This window comes from Struthio camelus, chromosome 7, assembly GCF_040807025.1.
Source record: "Struthio camelus isolate bStrCam1 chromosome 7, bStrCam1.hap1, whole genome shotgun sequence".
NCBI lineage: Eukaryota > Metazoa > Chordata > Aves > Struthioniformes > Struthionidae > Struthio > Struthio camelus.
Window position 1 is genome coordinate 17,947,959 of NC_090948.1, and position 16,719 is coordinate 17,964,677.

At 40.4% G+C, this 16,719-nt stretch overlaps 1 protein-coding gene across 4 annotated transcripts in view; it reads left to right on the plus strand.

The window, feature by feature from the left end:
* The first annotated feature begins 4,618 nt into the window (after window positions 1-4,618).
* KNDC1 (kinase non-catalytic C-lobe domain containing 1) overlaps window positions 4,619-16,719 on the plus strand; it is a 65,817-nt gene continuing 53,716 nt past the window's right edge. For 2 of the 4 annotated variants that reach the window (XM_068949976.1, XM_068949977.1), the window contains exons 1-3: window positions 4,621-4,804; window positions 9,715-9,913; window positions 12,430-12,488. In XM_068949976.1, coding sequence (XP_068806077.1) covers window positions 4,697-4,804; window positions 9,715-9,913; window positions 12,430-12,488 — 366 coding nt within the window. In that variant the 5' untranslated portion in view covers window positions 4,621-4,696. Of the gene's footprint in view, window positions 4,805-9,714; window positions 9,914-12,429; window positions 12,489-14,256; window positions 14,311-16,719 lie in introns of those variants that run through there. The other 2 variants (XR_011142139.1, XM_068949978.1) reach the window with 2 other exon arrangements.

Sequence of the window (16,719 nt, forward strand, 5' to 3'; positions counted from 1 at the left end):
CAAAATTGTTATAGTCAATTATGATTATATAATCTGTAAAGAAGAATAACCAATGTGCTACAATGAAAAGGAAAAACTTGCAGAAGAACAGGAAAGGCATCACCAGTGACACAAAGTGGTATAACAGTAGGACCCAATATAATTTCCTTTCTCCTGTAACTTGTATTTGGATCCTATTACACAGATGGAGGTGCTCACAGTCACTTCTTGAATTCCAATGAATTTATTCTCCATTGCCAGGGGCCACTGAATTATTTTTTGACAATACCTCATGAACACGGATATCTGGAAACACAAGACATGAGGCTCATAACTAAATCAGTATGTCATAGTTAAGAGAATTACTTCCTTTAAGCTTGCGGGTCATTAATGTGTTATTTTTAAAAACCTCTCAAGAACCATTCTTTTCTCCGTTTAACTACTAGTTCTTTCATTCATTGGTTCTTTCATTCATTCATACAGATGCCAGCCTTCTCTTTCACAGTTTTTAATTTACCTAATGGCACAACTAGAAAAAGTGGTGTGAAGTGCTACAACGTGATCAAAGGCATTGAATGCTTTCTATTCTGTGAGTGAGCAACTAGACTCAGACCTTTCAACCTGAAAAGATTCAACTGGGGTGGATATAAGACAGCTGTGTAATATTGTGAGTGATAGAGAGGGGATAAACAGGGAATATATACACTGCCTTTTCCAGTGTAAGAACTTGGGGGCCTCAGATGAAACAAAGAATTTACTTCATGCAATGTGCAGGTAAACTGAGGAGTTTTGCAATAGGACATGGTAGATAATAAAACTAACCAGACTCAAAAAGTGAATGGACAATTTATTTACAGAAAAATATTCCAGTGTCTCTTTAAACAGGTAGACACTACCACTGGCTTAGATGATCTCTAAACTGAATCTCTGGAGGCTGAGAAAAGCGTAGTATACTGTAGCGGAAAAGTATATAGTTACCTTGTTTATACATTCTTTCTTTCCTAGACATCTGCTATTGACCATGATCAGAAACAGATGTCAAGTCAGCTCTTCTGCTGCAAATACAGCTTTTGTGGAAATCCTGCCTTAACTCTATTGCACTTATCACAGCTAGATAGAGCTTAAGGGCACATACTAAAACTGTAAGAATACTCAGACCAGGTTTATTTGATCCAGTCTATTGTCTTTAATCCTAAATGATGTCTAAGACACAAAACTTCATGTTGCTTCAAAGATTTTTTGGTGAAGAGGTTTCTCAGGTATAATATGTATACCATACCAGGACCTTACCCTTTTTCTAGTACTTTTTCCTCTCTGATCTATAGCTAAGAAGTCAAGATTTCTAGTAATTGTTATTCCTGGTGTAATTAGTATTAGGGATCTCAGCTCATACTGAAAATCTGATTATGGGGCAATAAAGCATATCTCTGATACTTCCTCATGAAACATTTTTAGGTATACAAGACAATTTTTAGTCATAGTACATTCCTTTTTATCCATGCTAATATTTTTTTTTCCTTTTCTCTGGCTGTATAATATTATTAATGTACAATAATGTTTTTATTTCTGCCTTTTGTGAATCCTGCATATCCTTCAACTCTTGCCCTTGTCTCCTGAATACTGTTCTATATATTTATGTTAATATAATACTCTTGCATGTAGTTCCAGTTTTGTAGTTCCAGTTTTTCCATTGTTTCCCTGACTCCTTGCATTTCCTGTAACAAAATTTTTTGCACATGCTTCATACAGATTTGTACTTCATACAGGTTAGTTACCTCACTTTCACTGACTGCAGTGATTCATTACCTGTCAGTACAAGTCCTTTCTTCTTGCTGTCCCTCTTATTCTCTGTTGCTCAGTTACTACATCCTTTTTTAACTGATCTTTCTCATCTAGCATGGACATTTCACCATGGACGTTCTTCCATCGGTAATGGATATTACAGTTCACTTAGCTGATTCTCTTACAACCATCTTTCCTCGATTACTTAATTTAAACTCTCTTATCACCCAAGTCAACCTGAAACTCAGAACATTATTTCCATAGATACCAGGTATCTATCAAAACATCTTTCAAAAAATGCCTAAATGCCAATAGAGTTCTTAAGAACTCTCAAGTTTTTCAGTAATATTGTGAAAAAGAAAGAAAATATCACTGCAGACAGACAGACAGCTTCATGTAAATGCCTTTTTTGTAATGTTGAACTGTGTAGTGTTGAATGTCCCTCCAACAATTCCCATGGGCATGTGTTAATAAGAATGAATATTCTTCCATGTGAGAATCGGTCGTATGAATGTATCAAACAAGTTTCACTTACCTTTTTCTGAAAGTTACCTCAACCATGAGACGAAGGAGGACCACAAGCCAATAGAATTACTAATGAGAGTAGAGGTTTATTAGACATTTTTCTGGAAAAATATACCAATTCGTATTAGTTCCAGTTCTGTCCTGCCCATCAAGGCACTTGTGATAAGGCTAAGTCTACTACAACTTTTGGTTGAGAGAGAAATCCTGTGCTATTGTATGTTATAGTTAACCTGGAGTACAGTCTTTCATGCTCTCTGCGCACATTTCCTTTTGTTTTCTGCTTTGTGGATATTCTGCTTGGTACGAATAGTTCCTCAGAGGAACAAGTAAGCTAAACAGGGGATCGGGGGGACAGGTCTCAAGCACCTTTAACCACTTGGATATGGTTAGTCATTTCCTCTGGCAATATCTACCCAAGCCTATATTCAAGCCCCAAGCACAAATAACTCAGGGTAGGTGTCTGAACCCCAGTCTTCTAATCTTACAGAGAAATGCCCTTTCGCTCAATTACTGATTGCTTTTAGCAAGTGAATTTCTATTAAACAAAAAATACTCATCCTTTCAAAACTAGCACATCTATTTCCACGCAGCATGCATAGTTTTGATTTCAATTACCATTTTACAGATATGTTCATGATTGCTCAAGTGATTGCAATGGTGTGCTTATCTAAGCTGTATTTATGGATGAGTGTAGATTTTACACCCAGTTTAGACATCAGAGAAATTTCTTTTCTTTTGTTTTTTCTTTAGAATGCAGTTATGAGCTTGCTCCACGAAGGGTCAGAAACATAGGGAACTTCGGGCAGACCACGGTACCCAAGAAAAATTATTTTGCCAAATATGTTGGTGAAATACATTTGGTGAAATGTCTTGTAAGTAAAATAGTACTGCCATCGGGGTCATGTTGGGCCTTGTTTTTGGAAGTGCTGGGCACTCACTGTTTCTCATGCTCTAATATTTGTTCACAGTTAAAAGCCTGAGTTACCCCACTATGAATACATACATTTTAGAAACATTTGTATGTAGTCATGAAAAACATTTTGTACATATCAGTTGAGTTCAAAACGTTAGTAAGAGGACAGCGTATATATGAAAAAATCAATCTGTTGGCTTGGGTTTTTTTGTTTCGTTTTGTTTTGAAGTAGCATGTCATAATAATGGACTGTATCCAATTAATATTTAATTTGAGGAGAATCTTACAACTGCTGCAAGATGATTTTTATGGGACCATTACTCAAAGTATCTTTCTTTGTTCCATGGTGTTTATTGATGCATATTTTAGTAGAGTATTACTCTTTCCCAGAGCACTACATACAAAATAGAATATAAAACCCTTGCTTTGCTTTATGTATTGTGCACAGATGAATCCACTAACACGCTTCACTTCGACATAAAATTATAGGAATAAAGGAAACAATAATAAAGCTGGTGCTATTAATTTCCAAATACCTGCAGTTCTGAAATTTAACGACGCAAGGAAACAGCCCCTTCTCTCCATCCACCACCCTGCAATGGATGGAGAATTACGCTTTCGGGGCGGCTGCACCCGCGCTTCAGGCCGAAGCAGGAGGCGCAGGCTGGCAGCGCGCCCGCAGCCCCTCGTCCTCGGCGGACGGCTGGACGCCCGCACGGCCGCCCCGCGCCCCCGGGAGCGGTTGCGCGCTGCTCCCACAAACCCTCCCGACAAACAGAAGTACCACCGGATGCGCGTAGTACGGGTGAGCCTCGATCCTGAACCTTTGGTTTTAAAGAGCACTTTTAAGGTTATCTGAAGTACGCTAGCTGGGTGAATAGCAAAGATACCAGGGCCAAAGAGGGTAAACTCGATATTCAGCTCGAAGAAAACCGCGCAACATGTTTGTGCCCGTGCTGGCTCCAGCGGCGCGGCAGCCTTACGGCCATGCGAACACCGGGTTACCGACCTAATGTTAAACGCGCGACTAACAGCAGCTGCTCAGACAGCTGAGGAGAGGGTACGACCAACCCCAGCCACGCGGGCCGAGGCCGGGGCCGCCCGCTGCAGGCCGCCGCCGCCGCCGCCGGGCTCGGGCAGGCGGGGCGGGGCGGCGCCGCGGGGGCCGCGGGGCGGGGCGGGGCGGGGCGGGCGGCCGCAGGAGGGCGGTGGCGGCGCCGCGGGGAGGCCGCGTTGCCATGGCAGCGCTTCCCGCGCCCAGGGCTTAGCCGGGCGGCGGCGAGGGAGGCAGAGGCAGGGGGCGCCCCGCTGCGGCCGCGGTGGGGGGGGACGAAGGGGTTAAGCGGGGAGGGCGTGGGGCCCGGCCCGGCGCCGCGGGGGTCGCCGCCGCCGGGGGGCAGTCCGCGGGCGAGGGGATGAGGCGCGGCGCGGGCCGCGGGCGCGCAGGGCGGCTGCGGAGGTGAAGCTACCGCTGCTGCCGCCGCCTGCGCAGGCGGCATGGAGGGTGTCGGTGCCGCCGAGGCTGGATTTTATGAGGAGGAGGAGGCGGAGGAGGCGGTGAGCTGCTACGACTTCGAGCCGCTGCCCACCCTGCTGGAGGACGAGGTGAGTGCGGGCACGGGTGTGCCCCCCCTCCGCCCCCGGCTGCACCTGCGCCGGGGCGGCCTCCAGCCGCCGCCGCGGGGTCCCTTCGCCGCCTCCGCCGGGGCCACCCCGCGGGGCCGCGGGCAGCAGGGCCCCGGCCCGGGAGCGTCTCGCACCCTCATCCCCCCACCCAGGCCCTTCAGCTGCTGCCGAAATCCACCCCCCCTCCCCCCAAAAAAAGAAAGTTACAAGACGAAATTACCTGTATGCGAGGCATTCTGCTGGGTTTTGTACTGTCAAGGCGTTTGTGAATTGTCTTCCTGCTTTTACCAAACACTGGCATAAAACGATTCCTGGTTAAATATTTGGACGTAGGTTTCCAGGCTTTTGACAGCTACTGATCTCATATAAACTGGTGTGTTAATGTAGCCACTCTTTTCACGTATAATAATCCCAGCCAGCTACCAGGCTGCTCAGTTGGCTTGTTTCATCCCAGTCCATCGTCTTGATATAACAGCAAAGTCATTGCTGCTGAATATGGTGCTTTGTAATTCTTGCCATGTCTGTGCACTAACAGCACAGTCATGTAGGATGCTTTCTTGTAATACCGATTAAAACAAAATTTCCTAAATGGGCTAAAGTGTTTTCAGCAGTGGCCAGACAGGTTTTTGTACAGCCATTTCTTACCGCCTTGTGTAAAAGAGGCCTTTGTCAAGTGGGAAATAAAAAAAGCTGTGAAATCTGTTTATTCATGTGTTTATTGGACCAAATAACCCGTAGTTAAATTCTATCCTGTTTATCCGACTGTATTTGGTTTTGCTCTTGCTCGTCTTTCTTTGTATGCTTTCACTTGAAGTTTGTTCCTTACCCCCAGGAATACATTGATAAAATGATTTGGGGTTTGTTGTTGTTCTTGTTGTTAAGAATTGGGCAAACCGTATGTGAGCCGCTTCCTCCCCAAATCAGATCTTGTAAGACTTCTTGTGTCTCCTGGTTCATGAAGCGAAGCTGAATCAGGGAATAAGAGTGTGCTTAAAAACAGTAAATCCCTTCAAAGTTTCATAATCCATCTCATGATGCAGGCATTTGGCTTAGCTGAACTGATTTTTCCAGTCTCAGTCCAGAGTTTCTTTTTCCCACTCAAACAGGTTCTCCTGCTCCATTATCAATAGCCTGCACTGTGGCAGGCCCCCTCGGACTGGTCCGTGCAAAATACAGAAGGAAGAGGCCTTCTTTTATTTAAATATGTGTAAATATGTAATCTTGAAACGAAAGTGAGTATGACCTATCACCTGGCAATTAGCAAAGTTAATTAAAAAGGGCTGCTTTGAGGGATGCTCAGTGGGCTTACCCCAGCATCCAGCATTTTCCTTTAAATAGGATGAGTTTGATGAATCATGTTTGGCATATTTTTCATGATTCTGGGATAGATTGCTTTGAAGTTTGTGACCCGAGGTACAAAGTACATTTGCAAAAAGGCTGAGGTGCCAGAAGGTTGTGAATGCTGAGGCCCTTTAACTTTTAGCTGCTTAGTCATTTAGTGGAGTCTGGACTTCTCTTCCCTGAACGGGCAATGTAAGGGCAGAGGCTGGCAGCTGATGCATGTGCTTTGCAAAAGCCAACATGTGCAACAGGAAAGCTGCCGGAGCAGTAAGAAATACTGCGGATGGGGGGGGGGGGTGTTTGGAACACTTTCTTTACTAGGGCTTCCTTGATCTCAAAGGCCCCTTAATGTTTTGTTTTAATTTTTTAAAGGGGTTTTCTGTGGCCAAGGTTTTCTCTTCCTGCTGTTTCTCCCTCTGCTTAATTACATATGCTACTGAATCATTTTATACTTTCTCAAGAAAGTGTAAGGGAAAACTGAGAGCTAAAGTACATAATTAAACCATGATTATCTGACCGGTTCACTTTTCATAGTTATTAAGCAGTAATTGCTTTTTGCAGGTCATTTTTGCTGACAATGAGACAAGGAAGGAAAGACATCAGCATCTCTGTTATGTAACAATTGCTCCAGTTTTTCCTGCAAAATATTGCTACCAGTCATGTATGGATGCTGGGTGTGCTTGGTCTAGCTTACCAGAAACTCCTGTGCTATATTGTTAAAACTAGGGCTTTTTTTCAGTGAAGACTTTATTTCTTTATTGTTTTGAGGATGCAAACTGAATGCGTGTCTCAGTGTTTTCAGTGCTTCATTCCCTATAAGGGTGTTGCTTTGCTACAATAGCAACTTTACTAACTAACCTCGAGATAGTGTGGCCCTTCAAAAAATACAGTGGTTCTGTGAGGTGAATAACTTCACCTTCTGCCCTTTGAAGGGAGGGAGGGTTACTGTTTTTTTCCGATCTTCACTCGCTGTCCGTTGCGGATGGAAGCCACTGAATGTTCAGCGTTCATAGGCCTTTTTTTTTTTTCTCTCTCTTCCTTTCTCCTTACCTAAATTTTGCTTTCACTTGAAGTGAAGATGAGTTTGTCTGACATGACATCATCACCACATTTCATTAATTCCCCAAATAAGAAGTTAACTACAAGACAAAGGTGGCTTTGTAGATTGGAACTATACATATCTCCTACTGATGGTTGATGTCCACTCTGAGGTCGTACCTGACAACCACAAAGTAACCTCAAAGCTGGACTGATAAGAAATTCTATTGAGTCCTGTATAGTCTGATCATGATTGGAAGTATACATTGAAGCTTGCAGACGATATATATTTTGCACAGCCTTTCTAAATTGAGCCTTTCTTTTCCATATGCACAGCTGAAACTCTCATAATTTTTCATCTTGATGAGTGAAACGTTCACTGCAGTTTTGGCAAATATCATCATGTCACCCAGATATCTAGCAGCATGATACTAGAAGAATGAAAAATAGTAATAATTCCTGGTTCGTCGCTTTGGTTTTCCCCCCTCCCCCTGCCCCCAGCACGAGAATAAGCAGTTTGTCATTCTTTTCGAATTCTGTCCCCATCCTACCTACCAGCTTGGTTAACTCCTGTGCCTATGGTTTGTGGTCCATCTCCTGGCCATATGCTTACGTTTTCAGATCTAAGAACCATGATGTGCTAGCCTCCATGCTTGGAAGAAGTTCCCCATAAAGATGTATGAAATTTTCTCATCCACCTTCAAAATTTGATGGCCAGTAAACTTGCAGCATATTGTGCTGAGCACAGTCAGCAGAGCAAAAACAATGAGATCTCTTGTCTTGTGTAGCTGAACTGTAAGGGCTCTTGCTGTTTATTACATAGCACTGAACTCCTGTGAGGCCAGGGTCCATGAATAGTGCTAGAGGGCACTGTAGTAATACCGCAATTAGTAAATTAGTCCCTCTCCAGAATGACAGAGAATCAGAATATTAAAAATAGAACTTGAGGTTCCCAAATAATAGTAAGTGTGCTTTACTTCCTACCGATTTTTTTTCCCAGATTTGTGAAGTGTTGCGCTTTGGACTAAAAAGAAAAATTAAGTTTTGGACTAAGCTTCGAAGGATAGTGCAACACTTCATTCTCTGAAAAGCTTGTTAATAAACTGTTGCAACTTCTGTAATTGGTAACCCAAATCTTACTGATGATTTCCAATACTGACCTATGTAGACTAAGTTGAAACTGTATTTTCAAAGTTTCCTCTTTGGCAACATAAGTTTAAACCACTGTATCTCAGTTTCCATTTCTGACCTGTAAGATACCTCACATTCTGTTTTGTTGGCAATGAGATACTTGCTCTTTTCAACATTCTACTTTTCTGCCATTCTAGAGAGAGTCTAATAGGCAAACCTATTTAAATACATAGGTGTGCAGTTCTGTTGTGAATTGAAGGTATATTTATTATCGTTCAGAAGTAACGGCTTTACTCTTAATTACCATATATAAATTAGTGAGAAATGTATTATGCATAATTAATAGCAGGTATAGTTTTGATACACACTAACTTCTGTATGTATTTCTATTTTTTTCTGTTTATCTTTCCCACAGACAGAATCAATTTTTTTTTAAAAAGACTTTTTTAAAAGATTTTTTTTTTAATTTTGTTTTTGTTCTCAGGGCTTCAAGTTCACGGACGTTTTATTTCTCTAGCTATCGGCAATGTATTAGTTTAGTAGTCTAACAACATTTTAAAAAAAAAAAAAAAAAGTCTGGCTGCATTCAGCAAAGCATGACTTCCGAATGTCTTGACCAGAAAAGCCACATCAGAGCCGTTTTTTTTGAACTGGACTCTTTGTAGCCTTCCTGTAATGACAAGGTCAAAGGAAGCTGGCTTCTAAGTTAAGATAGTAACTTAGAAACTAAGTCCCTAAACTGTTTTGATCGCAAAGAACCCTGGACCTAGAGGAGAGGCCTAGCACAACCAAAGTGTTTGTATTTTCTTAAGTCAAAGTTTAAGAACAACTTTCCGACAGCATGTTGGACTTTTGAGGGCTTATTAAACAGTGTAAACAATTAAGCCTCACAATAGCATCATTCTTAAGATGGCTTAATTAAGAGGGTACTTTTCTCCAGATCACAGATGGTGGAGGAAACTGCTGTGAAGAGAATTTAAAAGTAGCTTATCCAAAAGCTCTTGGGAAAGTTTAAGGGAAATGTGGATTAAACAAAACATTTTAACTTATTCTCTTTGCTCTTACATCTGAATGCCCTGTTACTGTGGCTCTGGTGCAGGGTGGATGTAGTTTGAATAGCTCACAAAATAAGTCCCTTTTTTCTTTTTATGTTAACGTAGTGTGGTACCTTCATTCAGGTTAACTGTGCTCCTTAAGAGACTTACAGTGTTAACCATGATTTCATGTACTTGGTATTTCTGGGGGTGATAATCAGTGTCCTAGAAAGTCTGAGAACTTGCTGGAAACGGTACATTGTGTATCACAGATTACGTTTGACACAACTGGCTACAAGTAATGTCGTGAAATGCAGAATAATTTATGAACTCATGTCTTGGCAGGAGAATGTGTCCCTCGCTGATATTTTGTCGCTGCGGGATAGCTGTCTCACCGAGCAAGATATCTGGGCAATTTGCCTGGAGTGTAGCCGCTCTCTGAAGAGCATCGCCCATTCTGCGATCTTCCAGACGCTCTGCATCACTCCTGACACTCTGGCTTTTAATACCAATGGCAATGTGTGCTTCATGGAACAGCTCAGTGGTAAGTATTTGTGTTTCTGGGCAATTTGTTTTAAATGTATGAAAACTCATGGTGAGACGCTGTAGTGAAGTGTTATATTCTATTCCTCAGGCTTTTAATTAAAATAAAAGGAGAAGGAAAAAAAACTTCTTCAGGAGTGGGTGCCTATCAGTCTGTATGAAACGATATGCTCAGTTTTGTGAATGATCAGCAAAGACTTCTGAGTCTCACTAGAAGCCTTTTCCCAGCTAGGAATATGAATCAACAAACAACGCTTTTTCTTTTTTCTCTAGTCCTTTTAGAATTATGTCAATTTGTAACTAGAAGATCCATTCTAGTCTGCATATGTTCTATTCAAGTTTTTATTATATCTTCTTTAAATTAATTTGTTTTTGAAAGGATGTCAGGATAAAAGTGTTTTGCGAATTAGTTGCTTTCTTTAGAGTCAAAAATTGTATTTCAAATAAGAACATAACATCATAAAACTTTTTTTCACAGTTATTGTGGTATTTGTTTTGTTTTTGCATGACTTGTTTTAGTCTAACTGAATAGCTGGCAAGCAACTGATCCATGAACTTGCCTATGTTCAAGTGCTTAAAACATGTGGGATAATGGGAATTCCTGTGCAAAGCAAATAGCGTACAGAGATTTTTGTTCTCTGAATACACAATATACTCTGAAGTGACTTTTCATTAGTTCTGTTTGAAGTAAGTTGTGTTTTTCCTTGAAATGCTAAAAGTTATGTGGATATTCTGGTTAATTGAATTTTTTTCTCCCTTTTCGTCTATGTCCTTGGGTCTTTTCTTCCCCTTTGCCTCCAATGTTGTTACTGTTTGGTGAAAATATCGTTTGATAGGTGGGTACTTCTGGCACTTATTTTTCTACATTCTTATACTTGCAGCCTATGGATTTAATTTGCTGGAAGACAATGATAACCTCTGGATCTGCTTGCCAGACTTTATTTATAAAGTGAAAGAAAATGAACAGCCTGTCACCTCAGCTTCAGCAGAGTTCTGCTTCCTGCAGGTTCTGTGGGTCTGAAGCCAGTGACAAACATCCAACAGACTGTTGTGCCAAAGGCCTCTAAAATCCTCCTGTCTCTTCAAATCAGACAAATCTCCATTGTAAACATTATACTGCAGGAATAAAGTGAGCTTCACCAGTGATAAAACCATATGCTGTGCAGCCTTTAAACTGTTCCATTAAAAGAAAGAGAAAAGGTAGCAGGGAGAAGGACGGAATGAGCAGTAATCTATAGGAGAAAAACAAAACCTCCCCCTTCTCCTTTTCTCCCCCTCACCCAAATACCAGGAAAGAGTATGTGGGGAAAATGCAGAATTAATTGTGTAGCATCTTTTCTCAGTGGGAAAGTAGAATCAGTAGCGTTCTAAGGAGCTGTAAATCAGTTAGCAGCATCTGGATGTTGAACCATGACAGGTAGCTGCAATATATAAATACGTAAAGCAAGACCTCTCTGGACCTCTCTACCATATATCTGAGTTTAGTATCCTCACAATAAAAGAGCTTTGTGATTTGCTTCTTAAATACAGGCACAAAAATTCTAATAGAGCTAAAGCTGTGTATGAGTATGCAAAACCTGTGAGCATACTTCTACCCCCAGTTGAGAAGGGAAATTTATAGCCTTCATATCTTTATATAGCCTTCTAAATATAGGAAATATGTAGCCTCATAAACGCTATCTATCATCTGTTGGATTCACAGAGGGATAGCTTGGGTCAGTTGAATAAATACTTGAAGACCAAGTGTTTCGTCATGCGCTTTTTTTTTTTTTTTTTAAATCCCAGTGTTCTTGACCAAGTTCACGTGCCATCAGCACAGTGTGATATTATATGCATGCTTGGATGCAGCAGCACTTTCAGTCTCTCTTAGGATGCTCATTTTTTTCCTTCTACCTCTAGACTCAGCAGTGACTGGTGCTATAGCTCAGTTCTCTGCTCAGCAGTATGTAGATGGGGAATGCACTTCGAACTTTATCATAATAATAAAAAGATAATAATTTTAAAAAAGAACAGAAAGGTCATGGTTCAAAGTTGGCCCACAGAAGAGGAGTCAATTAACTGTTCAAATTGTTTTTGCTGACTGTCCCGCGAGTCTGCAGTGGAAAGCAGAATGGAAGTGTCCCATTAATCAAACCAAACCTACAAGCCACAGCTGAACCACACCAGCTTAGGTGATAATTTAGTCCAAACATAAATGCCTGAAGGCCAGCAAAAAGTGGTCAGACAGGGTAAATATATTCCTACATGGGTTTTCTCGTGTGTTTTGTTTCTTAGTAGGAAATTTGGGTTTTTTGTTTTTTGTTTTTTTTGCAGGAAGTTTGAAAATAGCATTTCATTTATGGTACTCTAAATATGGATAACATGATCTTTGTAGATCAGATATGAGTGAACCAAAATATAGTTACATATTTAGAGTTTCTTTTGTATTAGATATGTGTATTGCCAAATTAGTGTGTACTTTAAGTAGAAGTACAAGTATTAATTTGTAATGTGGCACATTTCCTTTTTCTTTCAAAGATGATCCAGAGGGTGCCTTTGTACCACCAGAATTTGATATCACCGGCAACACTTTTGAGGCAAGTTTATAAATTTATCAGTAAAACAGAGGAAGTTTTCCATCATCTTGGTATTTCTGGAATACCAAATGCTCAGCATTTTCAATGTATAATTTTGCCACGTTTAAAGTTTGACTGTGCTGTTTTGAGAGTACACCGTGTATTTTGTAGGAATAAAACATAAACTTAAAATGCTATGTTAATTTTCTGTATAAACATTTGTTTACTAACTGATAAAATGAGAGAATCTCCTTTGGCTGAGTACTATATTGGTCTGCCCTAAGCCACAGCTGGTCCATATTATCTTCACTGGTATCCTTCACTGGTTTTGTTTGCTTGTTTGGGGATTAGCCGTGAACTTTTATGACTAAATATAAAATGTGTTTGTTATCCTCTTCAGTAAAATAATTCATGGAAGGGTAATCACCAATTTTATCTTTGAGTTAATGAAGAAACAAATGACTGTCTGTTGCCATGCAATGCACAAGTGCTCCACATTGTTAAATTAAATTAGATTTAAATTGTTTATACTAATTCATTAGCCTCCCAAGTCAACCATCTTATTGCTTGGTGCAAGAATGCTTGCTTAATTTCTATAGAAGACTTTTTTAATACAGTGTTTTTTGGGCATGTGTTTCTAGATAATTCAAATTATTTAATTAGCAACATGTTCTATTGTCATTCAAGGTATAAAATATCTTACTCTGTTGTTTCATAGCTTGATACAAATACCTTTTACTCTTGGTAGTTATCTTTTCCATTATTAAGTTTATAATTATCTGTATTTCCCCAGGGGAAAAAGGTAAGTGAACTTTAAAGTGTAGTACTAGAAGTGAGATGAGAGTGATGAGCCAGGAGGATGAGAGAGCAGTATCACCGAATATGAAGTAGCACAGTCTTTGAAGTTTAGGGATATAAAATGTTTTTTCCTATTGCTATGCCTTGTTGATGTATTTACATAGGTCAGCAGGGCTTTAGTGATGTTGCTCTCTCTTCCCCAGATGGTTTTTCTGAGAGTCTTTATTTTGGGGCAGTGAGGAGGGAGGGGGATTTAAGAAGGGACCAGTGTTGCAAGTAAACTTGGCAATTGTAGTTTTCAGGACTTGCTTTCCCCAAACACATCTGAAGTTACCCAGTAGTGGCTGTTTATTTGGTTCCTTGTTTTGTTGTACTTCTGAAGCTGCAGTTAAAATCTGCTGAGATAAACATTCTCCATTCCTTGACTCTTAACAAAGACTTGAGACAAAGTAACTTAATCTGAGATCTTCAGTTTACCTACCGCCTGTTTCCTCATTTCAGAGTACTCTGGTCTTCAGTGAGATTATGTTGTATGTTATGCAGAATTGACCAGCTGGTATTGCTCTTCTGGAAAACTTGCTTTTTTTTTCCCCCTTTCTCCACCTCTGGATGTTGAAGAACTCTATGCTATGCATATAGCAAGTAGTTGCACTGGAAGAGACTCTAAGACCAAGGGGAAGGGACAAGGTGAAATGGGAGTTTGGGAAGAAGACTGTAAGAATACGAAGTGACCTGAAATTTTAGTTCTCTCTGAAATACAAGGCCATTTTATCCCTGTCAGGTAAAACTCATGCTGTCTATATACAGGTGTAGTGTTTAAATCTTCTCTTAGGGCAATACTTATCAGTCTCTTATGTCCCAGTGAATCCCAGTACCAGGCATGTCACAAGTGGCAAACATGCAGTTGGTGAAGCTGTTTGAGTCAGGAGTGGCTCTGAATGTTGACCCTTTGACTTTCTTTGCAAAGGCCCATGAAGGCACATATTTGCATGGAAGAGGATCAGTGTCAACGTGCTTTTCCTTGTCCCACTGGCTGTGAAATGAGGTATGGGCTGTGTGCACTGATTTTTGTCCACTGTTCCTATTTCTTTTTTCTAGCAATTGAGGAGTCTTGCAGAGCAGGAGAGCAGTGTGACAGAGGGTGTCTTGTTGTCTCAGCTGTCTTCCATTGACCAAGCTAGTTCTGAAGGGCAATGCACAAGACTGAAAAGCCCCGGCTTTCCCCTGCATTGAGATGGAGGAGGTGTATTGTTTGATCTCGACTTTGTATGCATTTCATGAGGCAGCTGGGTGATTCTGTGTGTTTGTGGAACTTTCAAAGCTTGACCTCTTACTGTTTGTATGGTTTGGTTCAATCTTAAGTACTTTTTAGTAACAAATAAGATTCTGCCAGGGGTTTCACACTGGTAATCCTTATATACTTGTTATAGGGATTTTTTATTCTTGTATTTTTTTTTAAGCTGGTTATTTCTTTCTCACTGCTAATATTTCAAGCTCTTCTGTTTTTTTCGAAGGAATTGACACTTTTATCTGTTCCTTTATCCATAGTCATTACCTCCAGGTATGTAAAAACAGAGTATCACTGGTATATACATGTCTCTGTGAGCAAATCCTGGATGCTTGTGCTTTCTTAGTATTGCAAGATACTTTATTCTATACCAATAAGCTGCCCTTTCTGCAAGGGCATAAAATCTTTTATGTTACTGCACCTTCCTTGGTAATGGCCTTACTTGGTTGATCTTTGTTGAAGAAGTGTTTTTGCAGCTGCTTAGTATGTTTTGGTGAGAAGAATGGGAAGTAGTGTTTATACTGAGATTGTCCAATTCCAATATAAAGAAAAAATTTAGTATTGGAACTGCTAATTATGTTCAAGATCTTTGATAGCTGTTACTCCAGTGTCAAAGCTCAGCTGATACAAATAGCTTATGTCAGCTTAGGGGGGTTTACTTGATTTGAGGGTGACCTGTTTTGTGGCTTCTAAAATGGAGCCATACAATGAGGTTTGTATAACTACTGGATGACTTCCCCCTTTTTAAACTCTCTTTAAAATTTTTTTTAAAAAATTAAATACAGCTACAGTTCTTTCAACAAGAGATGTTTTGTTTCCTGCTTTGTGAATTACTGATCCAGACCTCTAATGGAACTGTGACTGCAGTCTAATTAGTTACTACAGTTAGCTGGCATTCACAAGCACACAAGGGTAATAGACACAGGAAACAAAATGAAATGCCTTACTGTCCTGGTGTCTGAGATAACACTATTAAAAATTTCAATTTCCAGTGAGAATCTCAAATAGCAAGAGATCTAAAGCTTGATCCAAGGGGTAATACACAGGACTGAAAAGAAAGTAATTGATTTCATGTGGTTAGTTGTAGAGTTGTCTTACTTGCTGACCTGCTGTCTATTTGTAAAGTGGGAACAGTGATAACAGCAACTTTGGTTACTGTTGAGAGTAGGAAGGTAAAAACTAACCCTTCAGGCTTGTCAGCTTCAGTGTCAGGTACGTTATAGGCTCTTTAGAGAGAAGATGTGAAGAAGTAGCAGTGAAAAGTGCCATCAATGAAGTATCTGAGCTTTCCAACTGGTGACTTCTTTAGTGCTGTTACAGGTTGGAGTCAAAGGTTTGGGGAAGGTTTTACTGTAATAACCAGTTCCTTCTGGGTGTTTGTTTATGTTGCTTTTTTTTTTTTTTTTCTTCCTCCTCTTCCCATCTTTGCTGTCCCCTTACAGGCTACTGTTATTACCAGTGTGCTCTAGTAACTGCGTTCTGTTAAGGGTTGGTGCAGCCAAGAGAGAGGGAAACAGGATTCTCTCCTTTCCTAGGAGAGAAACTTCAGAGGAGTTACGACCCACATTATAACTCCAAAACAGAAGAGAGTTTCTCTACAGTCCACTTGATACCATTTTCACTTCTATTCTTGATGCATATCCAGGTGTGTGATGTGGCTGAGGTCAGTAAAAGTTTTCAGATGACAGAAGTTATTACTTCCCTGCACTGATGTGAATAGTCTCACTTTTCCACTTCTGCTCTAAATTTTAAGATGTGTCTGCATCTGTTATAAGAAATACTCTTCTTGTTTGCACTGAACCTTGAGCCAAAAGTCAGTTAGCAATAAGCATCTGAGTATAAAGGCTATCCTCAAGTTATCTAATGCTTTAATTGTAGGCTGCTGTAGAGGGTGGCATAGAATGCAAGTTCTTTCTGTTCTAGAGAAAAGTTAGGAGGCTGAGATGTAAAAACATAGATTTTAGGCGGCTTTTAGAGTTTTTCTAATTGAATATTGACTGGGCTTAGCACAGTAACAAACAGTCTACCTTCAGTATAAACTAAATCCTCATTCCCCTCTCTTAAGAGGCAGAGCTTTAACCTTTCGTTAATTAAAATGGTTACCACTTTTATTTTCTTGCCCTGAGTAGTACAGTGCTAGACTTGTGAAGTTTGACCAATGAGAGG